The sequence below is a fragment of the Rhinatrema bivittatum genome, chromosome 6 (assembly GCF_901001135.1).
Source record: "Rhinatrema bivittatum chromosome 6, aRhiBiv1.1, whole genome shotgun sequence".
Classification (NCBI taxonomy): domain Eukaryota; kingdom Metazoa; phylum Chordata; class Amphibia; order Gymnophiona; family Rhinatrematidae; genus Rhinatrema; species Rhinatrema bivittatum.
Window position 1 is genome coordinate 87218595 of NC_042620.1, and position 24005 is coordinate 87242599.

The following is a 24005-nucleotide window of genomic DNA, read 5'->3' on the forward strand; positions in this document are numbered from 1 at the left end:
TGGTATTTTCAAAACAGGAATGCTGCTGATTAGTAAAGTTTGTGGAATCAGTGATCTGTAATCCTTTTTCTCTCCATCACTTAATGTTTCAATGAGAAATAAGAAATGCTGCGCAGCCAGCACAGTATATAAGATGAAATGTGACATTGGATTATTATTTTGCAAAGGTCACTATTCATTTCACAGGCATGGTTTGTTTGAATACACAAGTTCTAATTTATATTTGCACGCTTTAAGACAGATTCTTAACACAGTCTTCATGGATAGACCCAAACAGTCGTGGTTTCAGGATATCATCAGTGAAAATGCATGAGAGATTTGCAGACAATGGAGGCAGTGTATAGAAATTCTCTCTTCTGCATATTCATGTGGATATCCTGAAATCCTGACTAGTATGCTGTGTTCCAGAGAGTGGATTGAGAACCATTGCTTTAAGAGAGAAGCATGCTGGACTGTAAAATGTTTGCAGAAACACAAACATTGAAGGCCGGTAAATCCCCAGTTTAACTCTCACGTTTCTGCAATTAGACCAGTGTTTCTCAACTAGTGTGCCGTGACTGAAATGCAGATGTGCTGTGGTTGCAGTGTTTATTTTGTCTTTCACTCCTGGCCTACAGGATATTTCCCTGCCAGCATGGGAAATAATAGAAACATGGAAATGACAGCAGAAAAGGTCCAAATGGTCTGCCCAGCAAGCTTATGATAGTATCTGCTGCACTGTGTAGGATACCCGTATGCTTATCAGCTTCCCAGATCGTAAAAGTCAGGGCCCTCATTGGTTGCTGTTTGAATCCAGTTCCCTGTTGTACCTTCCTGTTGAAGCAGAGAGCCATGATGGAGTTGCATCAAGAATATGAACGCTTATTGGTTAAGGGTAGTAACTGCTGTACCAGCAAGTTATCCCCATGCATTCTTTTCTTCATTTCCATCCTCTAGCCTCTAGGGATCCACAGTGTTTATCCCATGCCCCTTTGAATTCTTTAACTGTTTTTGTCTTCACTACCTCCTCCAGAAGTGCATTCTAGGCATCTACCACCCTCTCCGTGAAGAAATATTTCCTGACTGTTCTGAGTCATCCTCCTGTTGTGTCCATCGGTTCCCGACGCCCTCTCTCCGCCCTCCTTACCTCTATGGCACCTCCCTCTTCGTCCGCGAGAAGATTGGCTGCTGCAGCGACCTTCTGCCGAAGTCCTCCGGCGACCCCGGACCGGCTAGATGCAACCCGCCATGTTTCCTGGAGGCCTAGGGGCGTGCGCACAGCGTGGCCCCGACTGAAGTACCGGCGATGGCGCAAACCTCAGGGGCGTCCCCCTGAGATGTCACCCGCGACGGATATATAAGGTCTTAGAATTTGCTAACAGATGAGTTAGCAAGGGTTCGGGTTACTCTACTAAGCTACTCTGCCTCCTCGGACTTACCAGGGGTACCCGCTCCTCGGGGGCCTTGTTCCCAGACTTGCTCCGTATTCTCTTCTGCCTGGAAGTCATCACTGCCAACTACATCAGTGAGTTACCATCGCTCTCTCAGAACTTTCCCTGGAACCAGGTACTTGCTCCTCGAGGGCCTATACATTCCAGCTCCTGGGCTTCTATGAGACATTGTGTGAGTGTTACCATCAGGTTTGGTACATGAACTTTGCATACCCTGCCTACTCACTATATTCAGTTTCTCTACAGCTCAGACTCCAGGGATCGCTGTTCCAGTATCTGAGGGACTACAGCCCAGCCGGTCATTCCAGCTCACTACTGCCACCTCTGGTGGTTCAGTGTACTGTCTAATAAAAGAACTAGTGTGTGTCTGTCTCCTAACTTTGAGCCTGACCGGTGGTCCCTCTCTGGATCTTTCCCCGGGGGCGTGGTCATCTGCCACTGGTCCAAGGATTCACCCACAACTCTCCTAAATACCAACACCTCCCTGAAGTTTCTTTCAGTTCTGCTGATTTCTTTCCAATGGAAAAGGTTTGTCGAAGGTGCATCAATAAAATCTTTCAGGTATCTGAAGGTCTGTATCATATCTCCCCTGCACCTCCTCTCTTCCCGGGTATACATATTCAGATCCTTCAGCCTCTCCTCATAGGTCTTCTCGTACAGACCCCACACCATTTTGGTCACACTTCTCTGGACCACCACCATTCTGACTTTGTCCCTTTTGAGATATGGACTCCAGAATTCAACTCAGTACTTCAAGTGAGTTCTCACCAAGGACCTGTACAAGGGCATTATCACCTCCTTTTTCTTGCTGGTTATTCCTCTCTCTATGCAGCCCTGCATTCTTCTGGTTTAAGCTATAGTCTTTTACACATTGCTTCGCCATCTTCAGATCTCCAGACACTATTAACTCAAGATCCCTCTCTTGGTCCATGCACATCAATTTTTCATCCCCCATCACATACATCTTTCTTGGATTACCGCACCCCAGATGCATTGCACTTCTTGGCATTGAATCCCAGCTGCCAAATGATCTACCAGCTTTCTTAAATCCCTTTTCATTCTCTGCTCCTTCAGGCGTGTCCACTCTGTTGCAGATATTAGTATCATCTACAAATAGACAAATTTTACCTTCTATCCTTTCTGCAGTGTCTCACAAAGATATTGAACAGAACCAGTCCCAAAACCGAACCCTGTGGCACTCCACTTAACATGGTTTTCTCACATGACAAGTAGGATGGTAGTCCTTACATATGAGTGACATCACAGGATGGAGACCAATCACGGAACACTTTTGTCAAAGTTTCTAGAACTTTGACTGGCCCTACTGGGCATGCCCAGCATGGCACTAAACCTGCAGCCAGCAGGGGTCCCTCTTAAGTCTTCTTTTTTCCGTGCAGCAGCAGCCACGCGGGTTAAGGAACTCCACAGAGATTCCTGACAGGAATTTTTCTTCACGGAATTACTAAAAGCTTTCATACCCCACAGGGATCCCTCCTTCAAATTTTTGACTCCGCGGTACTCTGGTAAGTTTTTACCCATTTTCGGTCGATTCCCGTCGAGTTTGGCCCTCGCGGCCTACTGGCCATTGACCGTACAGCGGCTAAATTTTTCAAAGGCCATGGCGTCTGGGTTCCGTTGGTGCCCGGACTGTACTCGCACCATGTCCATTACAGACCCACATAAAGTCTGTGTAATGTGTCTCGGATGCAAGCATGATGTCCTGACTTGCACCAAATGTGCCTTAATGACATCAAAAGGTCACAGGGCCAGAATGGAGAAAATGAAACTTCTCTTCTGTTCTCAAACTCTGACGCTGTGTATTGCATCGACATCATCTGAACCGGCACCGTCCACTTCGCGCCAGTATCGACCACCAGCCGGGGACCATCCGGCGTTGACTACTTCTCGGCCTTCGACTATCTCTACTCCCCCTCAGGACCAAGGGGATCGTAGAGAGAAACATCGGCATCGACACCGCAAGTCTCAGGCCATCGAGGAAGGAAAATCTTTGACCTCGCCATCATCCGAGCCGCCATCGAAGAAACCCCATCCAGAAAAGGCACCGACCCTTTCTGCGACCGGGTCATCGAGGCAACCCTCACCCAGACAGGTATCGGGAGTCGCGACTCCGCCTTTAATGGTGGTCCCTCCGGCTATGCCTCTGCCTCCTTCTTCCCTTCTGGAGCTGGGGCTGCTTGCTCCAGGTCTCCAGAAAGAACTGGACCGGATGGTTCAGGAGGCCATCAATAAGGCGATGCACAGACTTCAAGTTCCTCCGAAACCGGTGCCGATTGTGGAACCGACCACCGATCCGATTCCGGCAGCATTGGCATCGCTGCTCTCGAAGATGGAAGAGCTCATAGCCGCTTTTCCACCGATGGATCCTAGGTCACCAATGGCTCCGGTGCCCTCCCCGCTTACCCTATCATTGGGAGGGGAAACACCGTTCCGCATTCCTCCATCGGGAGTTCTTCCAGTGCCTCAACCATCGATGCATATGCGCCCATCGGTGCCACCGATCCATCGATGCCCTCTATGCCTGCACCGGTGCCCTCAATGCCTTCATCGGTGCCTCCAATACTTCCCTCGATGCCTTCAGGAATACCATCATCCCATCCTTCTCAGGCTCCTAGAGGGGCAGGTCCTGATCCCTATGACACTTGGACTGACGATTCTTCTCAAGACACCGATGACTTGCCATCACCACCGTCTCCTACTGAAAGCAGGAAGCGTTCTCCTCCAGAGGACCTATCCTTCATAAAGGAAATGTCTGAAGAGGTTCCCTTCCAATTACAGACTGAACAAGATGACAGACATCAAATGATGGAGCTGTTACAATTCATGGATGATCCCAAGGAAATAACCTCCATCCCTATTCACCAGGTTCTTTTGGATCTCCTCAAAAAGAACTGGGAACACCCTGGTTCTGTTGCTCCAGTCAACAGAAAAGCTGATACCACTTATTTGGTCCAGTCAGCCCCAGGATTCCAGAAACCTCAGCTGGATCACCAATCTGTGGTTGTAGAATCTGCCCAAAAAAAGGGCAAAAAGATCAAAATCCCACTCTTCCTTTCCCCCAGCTAAAGATCAGAAATTCCTGGATACCATTGGCTGGCGTGTCTTCCAGGGATCGATGCTTGTCTCTCGGATCGCCTCTTACCAGCTGTATATGACCCAGTACAACAGGGTCTTATTCAAGCAGATACAGGACTTTGCAGAGTCCCTGCTTCAGCAATTCCAGGAACAGCTTCAAATCCTGGTACACAAGGGTTTCGAGGCCTGGCTCAAGTCTTCGGACTTGCGCCCTGAAGTACAAGACAGATTATCTGATCTGCCTTGCATTGGAGACAATCTGTTTGGCGAACAGATTCAGCGGACGGTAGCGGAACTCAAGGATCATCATGAGACCCGTCGCCAGCTCTCTCTGATGCCCTCTGAGTATTCCTCCAAATAGCCATTCAGGAAGGATACTAAGAAGTCATTCTTCTGTCCAAAGAAATCCTATCCACCACTGTCTGGAACTTGTTCCACGAGACCTTTCCAAAAGGCCCAGTCTCGTCAACCTCATAAACAAAAGCCTCAAGCAGCTCCTCAACTGGTCCCTGCTTCCGGCTTTTGACTCCTGCATAGAGAGCAGCAGCTAGTTTCCACTACATCAGATACCAGTGGGAAGTCGATTGTGCCATTTCAACAACAGGTGGCACACAATCACCTCAGACCAGTGGGTCCTTGCCATAATCTCTCAAGGTTATCACCTGAACTTTCTCTCCATTCCACCGGACTCCCCACTTCTACCAACGTGGAGAACATCCGACCACTCACTACTCCTGGAACAGGAGGTTTCCCTCCTCCTCCAGTCCAGAGGATTGGAACCAGTGCCCTACTCCCAACAAGGCCTAGGATTCTATTCCCGGTACTTTCTAATCCCCAAAAAATCAGGCGGCGTTCGTCCAATTCTGGACCTATGTGCCCTCAACAAGTACCTCCACCGTAAAAAGTTCAAGATGGTAATCTTGGGTTCCCTCCTTCCTCTTCAGCAAAGAGGAGATTGGCTCTGCTCGCTCGATCTCCAAGATGCTTACACACACATTGCGATAGATCCATCTCATCACAGGTTCCTGAGATTTCTGGTAGGCCGCAAGCACTATCAATACTGAGTGCTCCCATTTAACCTGGCATCTGCACCACGAGTCTTCACCAAGTGCCTCGTAGTAGCAGCCTTCCTCAGGACTCAAGGTGTTCACGTCTACCCCTATCTAGACAATTGGTTGATCAGGGCTCCCACTCAGCAAACTGCTCTGTTGTCCCTACATCTTACTTTACACACTCTGATTTTGCTAGGATTTCTCGTCAACTACGCAAAATCCTGCTTAGTCCCATCTCAAACCTTATCATTCATAGGGGAAGACTTGGACACCTTGCAGGCAAAGGCATTTCTGCCTCGACAGCAAGCTCTCACTCTCATCTCTCTCGCACACCAGCTACAGTCTCAGCACCGCACGACTGCACGCCACTTCCTCATCCTACTGGGACACATGGCACCCTCAGTACAGGTTACCCCAATGGCCCGCTTGGCCATGAGAGTCGTGCAGTGGACTCTAAGGTCACAATGGACTCAGTCCATCCAATCTCTATCGACCACTGTCCACATCACCGACTCACTCCGTCAGTCTCTAACCTGGTGGAAAAATCAGATCAATCTCCTCCAAGGCCTGCCCTTCCAGGCTCCAGACCCACAATAATTCTCACCACCGATGCTTCCAACCTCGGCTGGGGAGCCCATGTTGCCAATTTGCAAACACAAGGTACTTGGTATCCAGAGGAAGCCAAACACCAAATCAATTTCTGGAGCTGCGAGCAATCAGATATGCTCTCAGGGTGTTTCAGGATCGCCTTTCCAATCAGGTCATCCTGATTCAGACGGACAACCAGGTGGCCATGTGGTACATCAACAAACAGGGAGGGACGGGCTCCTACCTATGTTGTCAGGAAGCTGCACAGATATGGGTGGAGGCCCTCTCCCACTCGATGTACCTCAAGGCCACCTATTTGCCGGGAGTGGACAATGTTTTGGTGGACAACCTAAGTCGCGCTTTCCATCTGCACGAGTGGTCCCTCAACCCCACGATAGCGGACTCAGTATTCCAACGTTGGGGTCATCCTCGCATAGACCTCTTTGCGTCACCTCAAAACCGCAAAGTAGAGAACTTTTGCTCTCTCACTCGCAGCAAACACTCTCAGCTAAGAGATACGTTCCCACTCTCATGGGCATCTGGTCTCCTATATGCATTCCCTCCACTTCCACTTCTCTCGAAGACTCTCGTGAAGTTACGTCAGGACAAGGGATGCATGATCCTGATACCGTGTTTCCCCGAAAATAAGACAGCCCCCAAAAATAAGACCTAGTAGAGATTTTGCCGAATTCCTAAATATAAGACCTCCCCTGAAAGTAAGCCATCCCTTGTAAACAGGGGCGGATTGACCTATCGGGGGATTGGGCTTCCCCCGGTGGGCCAGTCAATCCTGTGACGTCTTTTTTTTTTTTTAAATAAAGTTTCCAAGGTATTAGGGGCAGATGCGAGCAGTGGTATCCCGAGGGGAACCAATGCCCCCGGGCGCAAGGAGGCTCATGCGGCTGCTGAGCCTCCTTGCCCGAAGAAAAAGATCGCGTTCAAACGCGCTGATGCTCTTCCTCCTTCCTGCCTGTGTGCCCCGGAAGTAAACGTTGCCAGAGCCGCGTGGGCAGGAAGGAGGAAGAGCATCAGCGCGTGCAGAAGAGGAGGAGCCACCGCGGGCTGCTGCGAATCCCAAGTCGCAGCGGCCCAAGAAGAGGAAGAGGCCTGGTACCAGGGCCGAGGAAGAGGCCCGGTAGCAGGGCTGCCGCAGCAGGGCTGCCGCAGCCCGAGAAGTTCAGGGCCGCTGCAGAGCCCATCCTGCGGCGACCCGCGAAGAGGAGGCCCAGAGATGAGAGAGAGGCTGAGGGTCTGTAGAGGGTGTGTGCCTGCGTGTATGAGATGAGTTGAGAGATTGTGTGTGGGAGTGAGGATCTGAATGTTTGCAGAGGCAGCATGTGAGAGCCTCTGTGTGTGTGAGAGAGACAGCGTGTGACGGTGAGAGCCTATGCTTGAGCAAGACAGCATGTGGGAGTGAGAGAGAGCCTGGGTGTGTGAGAGTCAGACAGCATGTGCCAGTGAGAGACTGTGTGTATGAATGATTGTATGAGAGACAGCATGTGACAGTGAGAGCGTGTGTGTGTGTGTGTGTGTGTGTGTGTGTGAGAGAGAGAAATGCATGTGAGAATGAGAACCTGACTGTGTTTGAGGGAAGAAGATAGAGAGAAAAGAAATACGGAAGAAAAAAGGACAGTATAAAAGGAATTGGCAAAAAAATAAGAAAGGGAAGGTGGAAAAAAAAAAAAGCCTGTGACCAACCGATTAGAAAACTAACATCAGCCAGCAAAGGTAAAAAAAAAAAAAATTACTTTTTAGTGTTTGGCACATGTAATCTTTGGGAATGTGCAAGAATAGCACTTTCTCTATGCGGATCTCACAATGTACAGATCAGCATGGAGAAAGTGGAAGCCCACGGGGCCTGCACAGAGGAGGCAGCAGAATGGGCTTCAGTGTCAGTAGCAGCAATCGGCGCCTCCCCAATAGCCATGTGGCAGCAAGATTACTGACATCTGGGGATGGTGGCAGTACCAGTTGGGGGACCCCTTCCAAGCAGTGTGCAGAGGTTCAAAAGCAGCAGAGTCAGCCCAAGCTGACTACCATGAATGCTGCACACTCTTACCTCTCTCTGACAGCACACTGGTGGGACATGGTTGACGCAGGGGCAGCCAGCAGCTCTATTAGACATCCCCTGAAAATAAGGCCTAGTGCATCTTTGGTAGCAAAAATTAATATAAGACACTGTCTTATTTTCGGGGGAACAGGGTAGCACCTCACTGGCCTCGCCAAGTGTGGTATCCAGTACTTCAGGATCTCTCCATTCGCAGGCACATTCCCTTGGGAAAGGACCTGCTTCTGATCACTCAGAACGATGGGTGCCTACGCCACCCCAATCTTCAAGCTTTGTCCCTGACAGCCTGGATGTTGAAAGGTTAATTCTTCAGCCAGTTTCCCGTGTCCTGATTGCTTCACAGAAGCCTTCCATGAGAAAGTCTTACCTATACAAATGGAACAGGTTTGAGTCATGGTGTTCTTCTCAATCCCTTGATCCCTTTACCTGTTCCACCACGAAGTTTCTAGACTATCTATGGCACTAGTCAGCATCAGATCTAAAAACTTCCTCCATCAGAATGCATGTCAGTGCGGTGGCCGCCTTCCATAAAGGTGTCGGGGACGTTCCTATTTCAGTATAACCCCTCATAACATGTTTTCTGAAAGGCTTGCTTCACCTCAAGCCTCCACTGCCCCTTCTTGGGACCTCAGTCTGGTTTTAGGTCGGCTCATGAAACCACCATTCGAGCCTCTCCAATCTTGTGATCTTCGCTATCTCACATGGAAAGTGATTTTTTTTTGGCAATCACATCTGCTCGCAGAGTGAGTTAGTTACAGGCCCTGGTTACCTATCCACCTTACACTAAACCTCTGCAGCACCGGGCAGTACTCCACACTCACCCTAGGTTTTTACCTAAGGTAGTATCGAATTTTCACATTAATCGATCCATTATACTACCTACCTTCTTTCCTAAGCCCCACTCCAATCCAGGAGAAGAGGCTCTGCATACCCTTGACTGCAAACGGGCTCTAGCATTCTATCTAGACCGTACAGCTGCCCACAGGAAAAGCACTCAATTGTTTGTCTCTTTCCATTCCATCAAATTGGGGCAGCCTGTGGGTAAGCAGACTCTCTCCTCCTGGTTAGCGGACTGCATATCCTTTTGCTATCAGCAAGCAGGCATTCCACTTCAAGACTGTGTTAAAGCACACTCTGTGAGGGCCATGGTGACTTCAATAGCTCACCTACACTCGGTGCCGCTTCCTGACATTTGCAGGGCTGCTACCTGGAGTTCTCTCCATACCTTTACAGCCCATTATTGCTTGGACAAGGCCGGAAGGCAAGATTCCATCTTTGGCCAATCTGTCTTGCGCAACCTTTTTGCAACTTGACGTACCAACACCCTTCCGCCTGCCCGTTAGGATTCAGGATGCCCTCTACCAAATTCCTCCCCAGTCCTTGTGCCTATTGCACATCTTGGGTACATTTGGTGCAATTCTCGGACATCTTCAGCTCGGTACTCACCCATATGTGAGGACTACCATCCTGCTTGTCCTGTGAGAAAGCAAATGTTGCTTACCTGTAACAGGTGTTCTCACAGCAGGATGATAGTCCTCACGAAACCCGCCCGCCACCCTGCGGTGTTGGATTCGTTTTCTTATTTTATTTTTCGGCACTTCCTGTACAAGACTGAAGAGGGACCCCTGCTGGCTGCAGGTTTAGTGCCATGCTGGGCATGCCCAGTAGGTGCCAGTCAAAGTTCTAGAAACTTTGACAAAAGTGTTCCGTGATTGGGCTCCATCCTGTGATGTCACCCATATGTGAGGACTAACATCCTGCTGTCCTGTGAGAACACCTGTTACAGGTAAGCAACATTTGCTTTCTCTTCAGAATAGGTTCCATTTATCATTGCTTTCTACCTCCTATCAATCAACCAGTTTGTAATCCATGCCACCACCTTGGCACTCACTCCCAAGCTTCTCATTTTATTCACAAGTCTCCTCTGCAGGACCGTATCAAAATCTTTGCTGAAATCCAAGTAGATCACATTGAGCGTTTTCCTTGATCCAATTCTCTATTCATCCAATCAAAAAAATCAATCAGATTTATCTGACAGGACCTTCCTCTGGTAAATGAATGCTGCCTCGGGTCCAGCAACCCACCAGATTGTAGATAGTTCACTATCCTTTCCGTCAGCAGATTCTCCATTAATTTTTCCACCACCGAGGTGAGGCTTAACTGGTCTTTAGTTTCCAACCTCCTCTCTGCTGCCACTCTTGTGAAGCGGGACCACCACTACTCTTCTCCCATCCATAATCATATATATTATGAGGCATTTAAACTAGGGAGTGGGGTTGGCAGGAAGTAGCCAGCAAATTTGGCATATGACTTCCAAAAGCAAAACAGGAAGAGGTAAGAGTAAGTAACAAAATCAATCGGTTCAAAAAAGCAGAAAAGGTGAATCTGAAGAGCAGCTGGAAAGCTATGACTATGAATGCTCGTAGTCTGGGCAACAAAATCCCAGACCTGCAGGCCCTAATGGTGGAGGTGGACTTGGACATTGTTGCTATTACAGAGACCTGGTTCACTGATTTTCATGATTGGGATATGGCCATTCCAGGCTATAACTTGGTAAGAAAGGACAGAGAGGACAAAAAAGGGGGAGGAGTAGGTCTTTATGTCAAAAACAATATAGAAGCAACTGAATTGCAAGGGACATGGGGTAGAGAAGAAGCACTGTGGACCACTGTAAAGAAAGAAGATTGTGCTTCCATTTTTAATGGTGTGATCTATATGTCATCGACTCAAACAGAAGAACTGGACAAAGAACTCATTGAAGACATATCCAAAAGGTGGGAAAGAAGGGTGAAGTGTTGCTCATTGGATATTTTAATCTGCCAGATGTGGAATGGAGTATCCTGTCTCTGAAATTTACGAGAAGTAGAGAGATAGTGGATGCTCTTCAAGGGGCTGTGCTCAAACAAATGGTAATGGAATGCAAGAGAGAGGGTATAATACTCAATCTAGTGCTCACTAATGGTGGTAATGTCTTCAATGTTCAGGTAGGAGCTCACCTGAGCACCAGTGATTATCAGACGATATGGTTCGATTGTGCAAATAGGATGAGAAGTCACACAAAGACCTGAGTTTTGAATTTCAAAATAGGGACTTCATCAAAATTAGGATGTACCTGGAGGAAGAACTAGAAGACTGGGAGAAAATGGGTGAAGTGGAAGAACAGTAGGCCAAGTTAAAAGGAACTATTACAAAGGCAACAAATCTATATGTTAGACAAGTAAATAAGAATAAGAGGAAAAAGAAACCAGTCTGGTTCTCTAAGGAGGTGGCTGAAAAAATAAAGGCAAATCAGAGAGCAGCACTTATCGGCATCTGCTCATGCTTTCCCCTCTGCTGGCTTTCTTCTGCAATAAAAACTGATGAGGCTCTGTTGTCTTGTGTGACCTGGCCTGTGCAGTTCAGACTTCAGAGGGAAGCTGGCAAAGGAAGAAGAAGCACTCGGTAAGCCTGCTTTTACACTTCTGCTGTTCAAGGATTATGGTTGGGGTGGAGAAAGGGACAGCTGAATGTGCCATTGGGTATGGGGGAGAGGAAAGGGGATGATGCCAGGATATGAGAGACAGGGTAGGGGGAGTGGAGGAATAGGGGAGGAGGGGGAAGGTGGTGATGTTGCCTTGAAGTGAGATTCAGGGAAGATGATGCCAAGAGTTGGGGTAGGCCGAAGATTATGATGTCAGTGGGAGACAGGAGTGGGGAGAAAGGGAAGATGATGATGTCAGGGGGGAGGGAAGATGACAATGATGCCAGGAACTGAGAGAGGACAGGCGACACCAAAGGTTGGAGGAAAAAGGAAGAGAAAGTGATGCCGGGTGGAGGCAGAGTGAAGTTGATGATGTCAGGGGCTTAGGGAGAGGGGTGGAGGCAGAGGGAAAGATGATGCCAGGAGGTGAGGAGGAGAAAGGAGGTAGGGAAAGAGGTGGTGGAAGGTGGTTATGATGCTGGGCAGAGGGATAGAGGAAGAGGGAGGTGATGATGATGCCAGGGGGTGGAGGAGTGGGGTAGAAGGAAATGGAAGGTGGTGATGATGCCGGGAGTGAGGAGGTGGAGAGAGATGGTAATGATGCCAGGGAGTGTGGGAGAGGGAAGGTGATGTTGAGGGGTGGAGGGAGAGGAAAGGTGATGATGCTTGGGAGTACGAGAGAAGGTGGAAGGAAAGGCAAAGTCATGATGATGATGATGGTGGTGTGAAGGAGCAGAAGATAAGGAGGGAAAGATAGTGATGATGTTATGGGGAGAGGGAGAGGGGTAAAGGCAAAGGGAAGGTGATAGTAATCATGCCAGTGAGTGTGGGAGAGTGAAGGTGATGATGTTGAGGGATGGGGAGAAAGGAAAGATGTTGATGATGCCAGGGGGTTGAGTAGAGGGAAGAACGTGATGATGATGGGGGGAGTAGGAGGAGAGGGAGGTAATGATCATGCTGAGCAGGGTGGGGGTGATGAGATGGTGGTAAAGGGAAAGTGATCATGGAGATGATACCAGGGATGGGGGAGAGGAAAGAAAATGATGCCAGGGGACCGGAGGGATTATGATTTTGGGGGGTGGGGAAGGGAGACTGTGATGATGCCAAGTAGAGGGTGGCGGAGGAGAAAAGGGAAGAGAAGATGATGGGGTCCAAGGAGTGGAGGGAGAGGGAATGTGATGCCAATGGGATGGAGGGCGAGAAAAGAGAAAGTGATGAATGGGATGTTGGTGATATGCCACGAAGAAGTGAACCTTGTTCCAGGTGTGGCGTGAAACAAAAAAGGTTGGGAACCACTTCATTAGACATCCTCTATGCTTGCTCCAGGCTTTCTCAATTCAGATACAATTTCCTGCTCCACTCCCCTTTTCCCCTTTATACACCACTAAAACACATATAACCCCTCCACTAGCAGGCTGTCCTATACCAGTGTTCCCAACCTTTTCAAGCCCAAGGCACACATACATTAATAAAAATGTGTGGTGCACTAAACTCCACTGAGCAGGCAGTGTGGACATGAAGAGGAGTCATATGGCCAAAAGAAGAGCAAGGGAAGCACTGAAAACACCAAAAGCTTTTCTTCCAAATTTTTTAAACAGTGAGAGAAGGGGGCAGCAATGCACATAAGGCAATCTCAATAGACCTATACCCTCTATATACAAGTGCAGGAGAAGGGATAATCACTGTAGTGTAGGCAGCTGACTCACACCTATATGCTTTAAACCGTGATTTTGTTTGCAGGAGGGGTCCCACTATTGTGGGATGGTGTCACCGCAATAATAGGACCCCTCCCTCCAAAAAAACATTGCAGCTTTATGGTGTATTTTTTTGTTTCATGGCTAGCAATTCTTTAGGTGTAATGGCAGCCCCAACTTCAAGGGACCACCATCAGCTTAAAGGGCTGCTGCCAAAAGTAAAAATGTGCTGCAGCAAAAAAAAAAACCAAAAACAAAAAAACAGTTGAATAGGGTCAAGGCTGATCCCCAGCTTAACCCGGGGCTGCTGATTCCTCAGTTTTGTTTTTTTTAAAGTTTAAATGTCATAGCGGTGATATCACTGAGGTTCAGAGTGAAACCCCCCAATTGTGAAATTACTTTTGTTGGGGTGGAGGTGGGGCTCCCTGAACATCAGTGAGGAATTTTGATACAATTTTTTTTTGGCGGGGGGGGGGGGGGGAGATTTTAATTTGCACCTTTGGGAGGGAGAGGGTGCTGGGGGGGTCACTATACCCCAGCAAGGTAATCTCACTATGGGGGGTGGGGAAGAGGGTCACCCTGAGCCCCAATGACTTTTATGTTAACCTTTTTTGGGGGGGGGGGGGGGGGCCATCGCCGCACATGACATTTAAACTTTTTTTTTTTTTTTTTTAAAGAGGAGATCACCATGATGCACATGGTACAACCCCATCACTCGCATCTTTTCCTGTAATTTACCCCTTGACTCTGATTTTAAATTGTAATTTAGGATCAGGAACATCGTGCAGACTTTTCTCATATATATTAGTATGCCCAGTAGAGACATCAAGAAATAAAAAGAAAGGGGAAAAGCTAAGACATCTGATCCTAAAATGGCGGCAGAGGTTACTCATCAAGCCACAGATTATATTTATTTATTTATTTATTTATTTATTTAAAGAATTTATATACCGGGGTTCCTGTATAGTATACATATCACCCCGGTTTACAAGGAACCAAAACTATCGCTAAGGAACCGTAACTATCGCTTCATTTAGCGGTTTACATTGAACATTTAGCGGATATTGTGGAGATTATCAGGGAAGTTGTTGCGGGAGTATTTGCAGCTATGGAAAGTAAGTTGTAAAAAATAAATACTTCAGTACCTACAATGGATTCCAATCTCACCGACTTTGCAAGGCAGTTTGCAGAGATTGAGGCAGGAGTGCCATCACATCCACCCTGAGATCTTTATCTAATACTAAGGATTTCAGGAAAGCATTATTTATTTAACCTAGCATTCAAAGATCTATGTGAATCTTAAATGATTTCGCTGTTTTTCTTTTTCTCACTATATCTTTTTCCCTAATTCGATTTCTTATTCAAGCTTTAATATCCAGGCTTTGTTTTGATTATAAATGTTTTTATATGTTTTTGCTTTGTTTATTTATTTATTTTTGTTGATTTTTATATTCTGTCGTTCGGTGAAGCAATCACAACGATTTACAAGATTCAAATGGTAGTATCTTAACATATGCAAATTAAGGATACATATTATATTCGAAAATGAACGGTTAAAAGGGATCGGAGAGGGTAAGGATAAAAGGAAGGGGATAGGAAGTGGGGGAGGATGGGCAAGTAGAAAGAGAGGGGAAAGGAGGGTTACAATGGTGGCGAAATTAGTTAAACGTAAAGTTATTCTTTTTTTTATAGTCCAACATAAGATCATTTTTGTATGAAAAGGGTTTGCTTGGTGCTGGTTGATGTCTTGTTTTGCGTGGTTTTGGTTGTTAGTTCTGTTGAGTGTTTGGCTGTTGTGATACTTGATTGTAGAACAGCCATGTTTTTAGATCCTTCTTGAATGTTTTGAGGTTAGGTTAGGTTCTCAAATCTTTTGGGAGGGAGTTCCATATTTTGGGGCAGGCGATGGAAAATGCTCTTTCTCTGGTTGCTGTCAGGTGAGCATCTCTGATGGGGGGGGACTGTTAAACGGCCTGTGTTGTTTGAACGTAAGTTTCGTTGGGCATTCTGGGGGGTTAGTTTTAAACCAGTTTGTCCTTGATGTTCATTGTTGTTTTTTTTCAAAATAATTTTTCTTTATTGGGAAGAAGCAGCAATAGAGAACAAGACCCGCACCGCAGGTTCATTGTTGTTTTATTATGATTGTACCTGCCCCGAACATTGGAGTATGTGGGCAATAAGTCCTTTTTAAATAAAAATAGGGTGCAAACCCTAGAGACTCGAATGGCGGGGATGCTTGCGGCGCAGTCTAAGCTGGAGGATTTTGAAAATCAGAGCCGCCACAATAATAATAAAGTTTAGGGCACTTCCGAGAATATGTATGAATCTTAGCTGATGGAACTTTTTGAAACTTGGCTTTTAAAAGAACTGAATTTACATGATCTCCAGCCAGCCATCAGGTTTGAGCAAGTACATCGAATCGGGGAATGAGGGGATATAAATGCAAGACCCCAAACCTATTATGGCACGGATTCTCGACTTTGACAAAAAATTCTAAAAGTGTTTAAATCATTGGCTAAATTAAAGTATGACAGAGTAAAAGTCCTACTATTCAATAAGTGCTGCGAGATGATGCCATTTTGTGCATACTTGGTAAAGAAGAAGGTGAAATTTATGCTAACTATTCCTATGATGCTCCGTTTAAACTGGGAGGGTCAGTGGCATAAATTTGAATTGGGGGCTGCAGCAAAGGCTTTTTTGGATGAGCGAGACCCATCGTGGAAAACGCCTAGAGTTAGAATAAAGCGTCTGAGCCAGTTGACTGTTATTTTGGTTGTTTGGAACTCATGAGAACCCTTTGGGGAGAGATTCTCTGATATTTAGCTCAGAGTCCCTTTGACTCTTCTGCAGAATCACCTAGTCTTGATACTCAGGGACACAGTTTCAAGTCCCTCTGCCCTGCACCTTAAATTTCTAATAACTTGATCCATAAGGCTATTGGTGCCGGAAGTGGAAAATATGAGTTTGCTTTGTTAGTTTCATTCAGGAGGTTTTGAATTTGTATGGTTCTTGTCTTCCCAATAAGGGCAATAGTGACAAATGCCAACCTGGTGGGCTGGAGTTTACCTTGGCTGAAGACTCCGGGTGGAGGATCGCAAGAGAGAAAATTGCGTCATCAGTCATTTGGAAGCCAGAACTGTTCGGGTGGCCCCTGCTGAGAGATTGGGATAACACCTGGAAACACTGCAGCAGGGTTGTATGTGAACTATCAGGGAGGCTGCAAGAGTCCTCGGTTATCACAAGGTTGAAATTGCTGCCATGTTGAGCAGAAGGAATCTGAAAGTTGTTGTGGATTTGCAGCTAACAGTGTGAAGTGCATTCACAGTTTTGTTTTGTTTTTTCTCTCATTCGCAGTTTAGTCAACCTCAAAGTAGTTCCAGTATCAGGCAGCATTTGATCAAGTAGAGATGGATCTGATGGTGATCATCAAGGATGTAGTGCTAGAAGGAAGTCTCAGCCAGAAAATAAAGAAATACTTACCTGCATTAGAGCCGTTGGTTCAGTTTTGGATGACAAGCGGTTCTGTATGGTTTACCTCTATTGCTTTGATAGAATGAGGGTTTTGCAAGATTTCTGGGGATCCCAGTGAAGCCAGTCGGGCCAGGGTGCCTTTGGTGTGTGAATTTTGTGTGGTTGTGGCACGGAGAAACATTTTGGATTCCTCACAGTATGCAGTCCTCTCAGGGACCATGCATGCTTGATGTTCTTGTTCACTTTAGTCTTGTGGCCTAGACCTTGAGAAAGCTTGTTGAAATAGAGTGAAGAGGAGAAGTTATTCTCAGGCAGTAGTGATAGTTCCTTTTTAAGGGCTAGGAACTCATTTGGTATGGCATTGTCCAAAGCAATTTCCAGTATTCGCAGATCAGAGAGTTTTTAGGTGCTCGGTTCTACTTGAGGGTGAGCAGATTTGCCACACAAAAAACGATAGTGAGACTTGATCAGTTTATTAAGCATTGATAAGCCAGTGAACCGTTGAATCCTAGCAAGGAATCAGTGCCCGTGGCAAGGTCCTGTTATGGCCTGGGTGATTATTTCTTCAAGGTGTAGATGCTGGCTGTTGCGTGTGGCAAGGGGTGAGTAATAGAAAGACCTTGTCTTTGCTTCCAGATTTGGCCACAAGTTTGTTTTTCAGAGGTTTCAAGTGCAGTGGCTCCCTGATAAGAATTCCTATTCCATCTTGGGAGATGAGTTTTGGAATTGACTTTTGTCAGAGTTGTTTGATCCTATTAGGGGATTTTAGCTGAGGCTGCATACCTTGTGAGTGGTGTTCCCTAGGGACTGTTGATGAGCCAGAAGGATATAGAAGTTACATTTTCTTGCAGGAATCCTCGTGGGTTTGTAATGAAGGGATATGATCCAGATTTCTTCAGGATCCCCTTTCACCCTACAATGGTTATGACATTTTTTCATTCAGGCTGTCCTTGCCTTCATTCAGTAATCATTCAGTTTTAATAGTATTCATTTGTTTATGAAGCTAACAAAGGCCTTCAGAAGGCCAGCTCTTTTATTCCTGTTGTACAGTGGTGGTAGAGAACTTAAGGCAACTTCTAAGGCTTTCATAATACAGTGGTTACAGAACACCCTGTACAGTGTGTGTGGATGACAGTAAGCCCTTTCCTACTCTAGTCTGAATATATTCCTTTAGCATCAGGGGCAGAGTTGCATTTGGTTTATCTTTAGTGATTTGTAAGTTAATGACCTACACTTCCTTGCATTCCTTTTCAGAGTATTAGCGCTTGTGAGTGCTAGAGAGGACTTGTTTGCTTCTGAGGCATGGGAAACAGTTTTGGCAGTGTCCTGCCCTGTTCAGGAGTAGCTTGGGTACATCCCATTCATCTCGACTGATCTGATCGGATGATGAGGAAGGATAAAATAGTTCATACCTGATAATTTCCTTTCCTTGAGTCCAGTCAGACCAGTCCAGAACCCTCCCTATGCTTGCCAGTCTACATAAATCTGCATGATTCCACTATAATTGGCATTATTATGCATAAACTTGTATAAACCTTTGTTGAACTGCGGTGAAGGATGGCATCTGTGATATTTCTTCTACACAAATAAGTGTTTTTACAGAGCTGTGAATAGTCCCAATTTCTTTTTTAAAAAAAAATAAAAGTAAGGAAAATTGTTCTGATATTAAATTCCCATAACTTTAGAGCTGATATAATAAAACCATGCTAAAATTGGAGTTAGATTTTAGCATGGGTTTCATTTAATGTGAATGTTTAAAAAAAAATAAAAAAATAATAATTTTTTTAAAATCGGTGCTCGCGGAATGCAGGAATATTCTATGAGGCAGGACCAACCCTTTGGAGCAGCTTACCAGATGAAATTCATGGAATCTCATGTTATTGCACTGTTTCGGAAGCACCTGAAAGCGTTTTATTTTTTGCAAGTATTTGCTTCTATAGCAACCTGATTTAATAATCGTATTATTCCTGTTTAGGAAATATGCTATATTAACCTTTTTTTTTAAGTGACATTGTTTGATCTCTTTGTATTTTATTTTTATGATGATTTTGCTTTGTTTTTATTTTGATTCCATTTAGTATGTCATGTGATATCATTTTATTATGTTTAATGTAACCCTCTGAGTATTCTGGTTCATGTGGGTTATAAATCCACTAAATAAATAAATGATTATGTAAAAATAGACCAGGAGGGAAAAAAGAGGCTAAAATGAAAACGCACACATTTTTGATTCATTGGTCAGTTGCATACTCACGCTAAAAAACCCCAAAAAGTTCTCTGACCTCCCCAGTGGGCCTGATCTGGCTGGGCCGGCCAAGTCGTCGACCCAGCAGGTTCTCTCTCCCTCCCCAGCATGCCAAACTTCTCCCTCTCACATTAAAATGAAGTCTGGTCCAACAGGCCAGGTGATCTAGAGCAATTCTCCCAGCCTCCCTCCCTCCCAGGTCCAGTCTGAGTCCTTCCTCCTCTCAGCCCCCTCCTTCTCCCCTTAAAAATTAAATTGGGCCATATGGAATTCCTGAGCTCTCCAAATCCCCATTCTTTACCTGGGAACCCCTGCCGGAGAAGACCTTACCTCCTCCAGCAGGGCTGTTCTCTTGCTGGCATGTGACAGTGGGGGGACCAGTTGGCAGAAAGTGAAGGAGTGAATAAATTAATATTAAGTGCACGACACCTCAGGTTGTTAAGTTTCTGATTATCTCAAACTAGTGAAACAGTGTGATAAGGTGGTGGTTATTGAACCAAGCAAATGCTTGAGTAATTAGAGAGGAATAATTAGAAAAAGAAGATAATACCTCTTTACATGTCATTGATGAGGCCTCACCTGGAATACTTTGTTCTGTTTTGGAGGCCATATTTCAAAAATGAGAGAGAGAGGCTAAAGGCAGTTCAGAGAGATACATTTAAAAGCCATGAGATGAAACTGAATGACCTAAATAATCATACCCTAAGGAAGAGGGGAGACAGGAGTATATGACATATTTAAATAACTAAAAGGCATTAATGTGCACAAGAGGCAAACCTTTGTGAGTGGAAGGGAAGTTGCAGAGCTAAGGGTCATAATGTGAAGCCCTGAGGGGTAAGATTCAGGAACAATGTCAGAAACTATTTCTTTTAAAGAAAGGGAGGTAGATGCCCTGGATTGCTTTTCCAGATGAGATGGAGGAGACAAAAATGGTATCAGAATGATATCAGAATTAAAAAATGTGTGAGATAAGCACAGAGGATCCATAGTGGCAAGAGGATGGAAAAGAAGTACACTTGGATAATCTCAGAGTGGCAGTTACAACCCAACACAGTAATGGTACAATTGCTATAGGGCTCCAAAGAAGCATGAGGATAACTTGCACAGAATGAAGCAGCAGTTACAACCCAAAACAGCAGCAGCACACTTGTAAAGGGGTAACATGCACAGAGCAGTAGTTACGGTGTCTTGTAAGACTTCACACTCTTCTACTGTCTAAAAAATACAAATCTAAATGCATTGAAGTAGGCTTTTTTTTTTTTTTACTGATCTACACAGTAGACTACATATTTTTATCATGAAAGAATAATTATAGAAATATTCCAAAAGTAATTAAGAATAAAAACCAAAAAGTCTTGGTTGTGCAAATGCCTGAAAGGCAGAATATAAATTAAATAAGTCTTCACACTCCTTGACTCAGGACTTATGTGATGGCCTCTTTTTCTCTCATTTCACTTTCATGCATTTCCCTCTTTGTACTTGAACTGACAGTATTTAAATTTTTTATTTATTTAATATTTATATTTGTACAGTAAGTCTTACATGTAAATTTTAAATTTTTTTTTGGTTGAACACATATAAAAGAAAGTTGAGTACTTCACAGTATCTTTTGGCTGATACATCCTTTCTTATGAAAATGTTCTGATGACTGAATGGTTACCACAGAGTGTGAATTTGAAATGTTAAGAGTGTTCTTTTCTTTCAGCTCTTACAGCTGCATCAGGGAGAGGGAAATTGGAAGTATGTCAGCTTCTCCTTGAACATGGAGCAAATGTGTCGAAACCTAATAGACGTGGAGTTGGTTCACTTTTTTGTGCGGTTCGGCAGGGACACTGGCAGGTATAGTAAGAGAAGCTTATGTCAAATGCTAAATAGCTTTATGTACAATCATCCTGCAAGAGATTCTTAGTGTTCCATCAAGTAAAAGGATATTCCATGTTGTATTTTTCCAAATTCAAAGTTGTGCGATTATCATGTTGGCTCACTTAGATACTATACTGTACATAGAAATAAAGATCATCAAACAAGTTCTAGGTGGTACTTTTTTATTGGATTAAACTGATTCATTTCTGATTAGTTTTCAAGACTTCTGCTCCCTTTGTGCCAAAAGACATGAAATTAATCTAATACAGAGGAGCTAGTTACTCCTATATCCACATACTAGATAAATATCTCTTCAGATATATAGTGTATGAGAAAACTGTGGGAAGACTCTGTTGTTTGAACTTACAGCCACTGTTCCCTGAAAGCTGTGCTTGTGTACAGAGATCCTGGACCTAGCACACATGGCAAAAGAGAGTGAGCACAGTCCTTCTCCTCTCCTGCAGCCATCTCTGTCTGGCTGTGACTGTTCCACTGGCCAATGCAAGAAAACAGAACCTGGTCCCATCAGCAGTCTGCACACTGAATGCAGAAAAATAGGCTCAATGGCCCACCAGCATATCCTCTTCCACCAGTGGCTGAGGAATAGGCCTAGCAGGGCCACAAGCACCTCTCCTCCCATCTGCAGCCCAGAAAATAGGTCCAGTCGGGCTGCAAACATCTGTCTTCCTGCCCACAGCCAAGGAATAGGCCTAGTGAAGTTTACAGTTTTCATCTGGCCAAAGTTTCTTTTCTTGAGCTGTGACAGTGTTTTGGTCTGTCAGTATATTTGTCTGCATACTTCTTGGCTATTATGATTCATATTAGGTGCTTTCAGTGGTAAAACATGGGATATCTCCCTACATATGGATGCTGAAATCGAACTTTTTCTTATGTTTGAGAATGCTAAAACCCATTCATCCTCAGAAAATACATCTCCTAAATCTTTTTCACATGCTCGTATATGAACAAAAGTAGTTTTTGGTTCTTTGTTTAGAATGTTATAAAGTTTTGAAATAAATTAAAATGTGCTATTAGCACTATCACATAAATTCTCAAAATATGTCTTTCCCAACAATGTCATTCTTGACTTCTGGGGATCCCATAAAAGTCATGCCTGCAGATACAGAATGCTATCCATAGAAGTAAAATGATATCTTTTACCCAATTCTTCACAAGAATTGGATATAAATCATAATTTTACTCCTATGGGGTAAAATAATATCTTCTACCCAACAATGCTCCATACGAGACAACCCTGTTCTGACCAACCTTGAAAAGGTCTCAATAATAATCCCAGTTGAAGTTCAGAATTGTGATATGATGAAGAGCTGTAAAAGCACTGTGTGCCACTGATTCCAAATCTCCAAAATATTAGCAGTGGAAGGCGGACTTATTCCTCCTGTACGCCATATATGTTTTGGCTGCCAAAACATAGCCCACAGCAGCATATCCCCCACGCAAGACTGTTCCAATATTACCCATTTTCTTTTCCCCTTCCTTTTTCCAAACTATTATAGCTCATAACTGAGAAGGCTGCATTAAACCAAATACAGTTTGGGACACCTAAACATTCATATAGTTTATTCTGGTATAATGCATGTCAAGACACCCTAGGAAGTCTCCTTCTCCAAATGAAATCAAATATATGCATTTGGTGATGTTTTAATACAGGAGATGGGATTTGTATTGGAAGATTTTGAAATAAGTAACATAGTTGAAGGATATTAATTTTAATGGCAGCAATAAGGCCTAACCAAGAAATTGACTGACTATCCCAGTTTTCCAAGTCTTGAAATATTTTAGTCAATAGAGAAAAATAATTAAATTCAAATAGCTCATCAATGTTCTTGTCTAAATAAATCCCAAGATATTTAATTGTTTTACTAACCCATTTAACAGGGATATCTTCTTCAACTGGTGTATGAGTGATATAGGAACAGAGATATTTAAATCTCTGATTTTTCTAAATAATGGAATAAAGGTATAGTTATTTCCGGTGTTAAAACATGCGATAACATGTTACGCTATCACACGCAACACTAAGCACCCCTCATTTTAATTTACTCCACCCTAACTATACTTAAACTCCTTCCTTTCGGGAAAAATTTTAAAATTTGCTAAGCATCTCACGATGCGTTATTGCAGGCGCTATGGCGTTATTGTGGGCATTAGGGCCCTAACGCCTGCGATAAGGCCCTAACGCAATTTGATGAATGAGCCCCTGTGTTTGTACCTGAGGCAACAGAGGGTAAAGCAACTTGCCCAAAGTCTCAAGGACAGGCTGTGGGATTTGAACCCTGGTCTCCCTGGTTCAAAGCCTGCTACTCTTAGCACTAAGCTACTCCTCTCATCTACTTTACATAAGATTATGTGTTTTAATCGCCGTCATATCTTTTCGCAATTCACAGAACTAATTCTGAACCAATCCTTCATCTCTAGTGGGTAAAGCACTATTCCCATTATTCGCCGAGACATCTGCATCCCTTAAGTCCACATCCGGGGCTCTGCAGCCTTCATTGGTCTCCATGTTGGTCCCGTCCCCAGGATCAGCTGCATTTTTCATGTAGAAATCTACTGATTTCTTCTTAGATGCCATTACTGATGTTAACTGCACCGATATTTAGTTTAATTCTGCTTCTAAATGGCATGGAGGGTTTTCAAGAAGGCAATATTGGGAGCTCTCAGGCTAAGCAGCCATCATTGATGGTGACATCACTTCCCCCCTATTGGATGATGATCTATTTGTCAGTTGTTTTGAAATATTAATTGAAGGCACTGCTAAATAACCCTTGTATTGGGAATGAAGATTCCTTGTTTCAGAATAAGGTTCTAATAGCTTTGACAGATAAGAGGGACTTTCTATCTTAACCAATTTAAAAATTAACACTAGAGTTTTAAAACCAGATATATTGGGAAGGCAATCAATATAGTTCAGGGAAAATAGAATACAGACAATGTCAGATCTGAAAGGATCTTAATTTTTGAGAGGCTGTCCTATTCTTGCTTCATAATTGTTTAAGTAATGGAGAATTATTTTCATT

At 44.6% G+C, this 24005-nt stretch overlaps 1 protein-coding gene across 5 annotated transcripts in view; it reads left to right on the plus strand.

Moving 5' to 3' along the window:
• TANC1 (tetratricopeptide repeat, ankyrin repeat and coiled-coil containing 1) overlaps nucleotides 1-24005 on the plus strand; it is a 408770-nt gene that overhangs the window by 343078 nt on the left and 41687 nt on the right. For all 5 annotated transcript variants that reach the window (XM_029605548.1, XM_029605546.1, XM_029605545.1 and 2 more), the window contains one exon: nucleotides 20807-20940. In XM_029605548.1, coding sequence (XP_029461408.1) covers nucleotides 20807-20940 — 134 coding nt within the window. The remainder of the gene's footprint in view (nucleotides 1-20806; nucleotides 20941-24005) is intronic.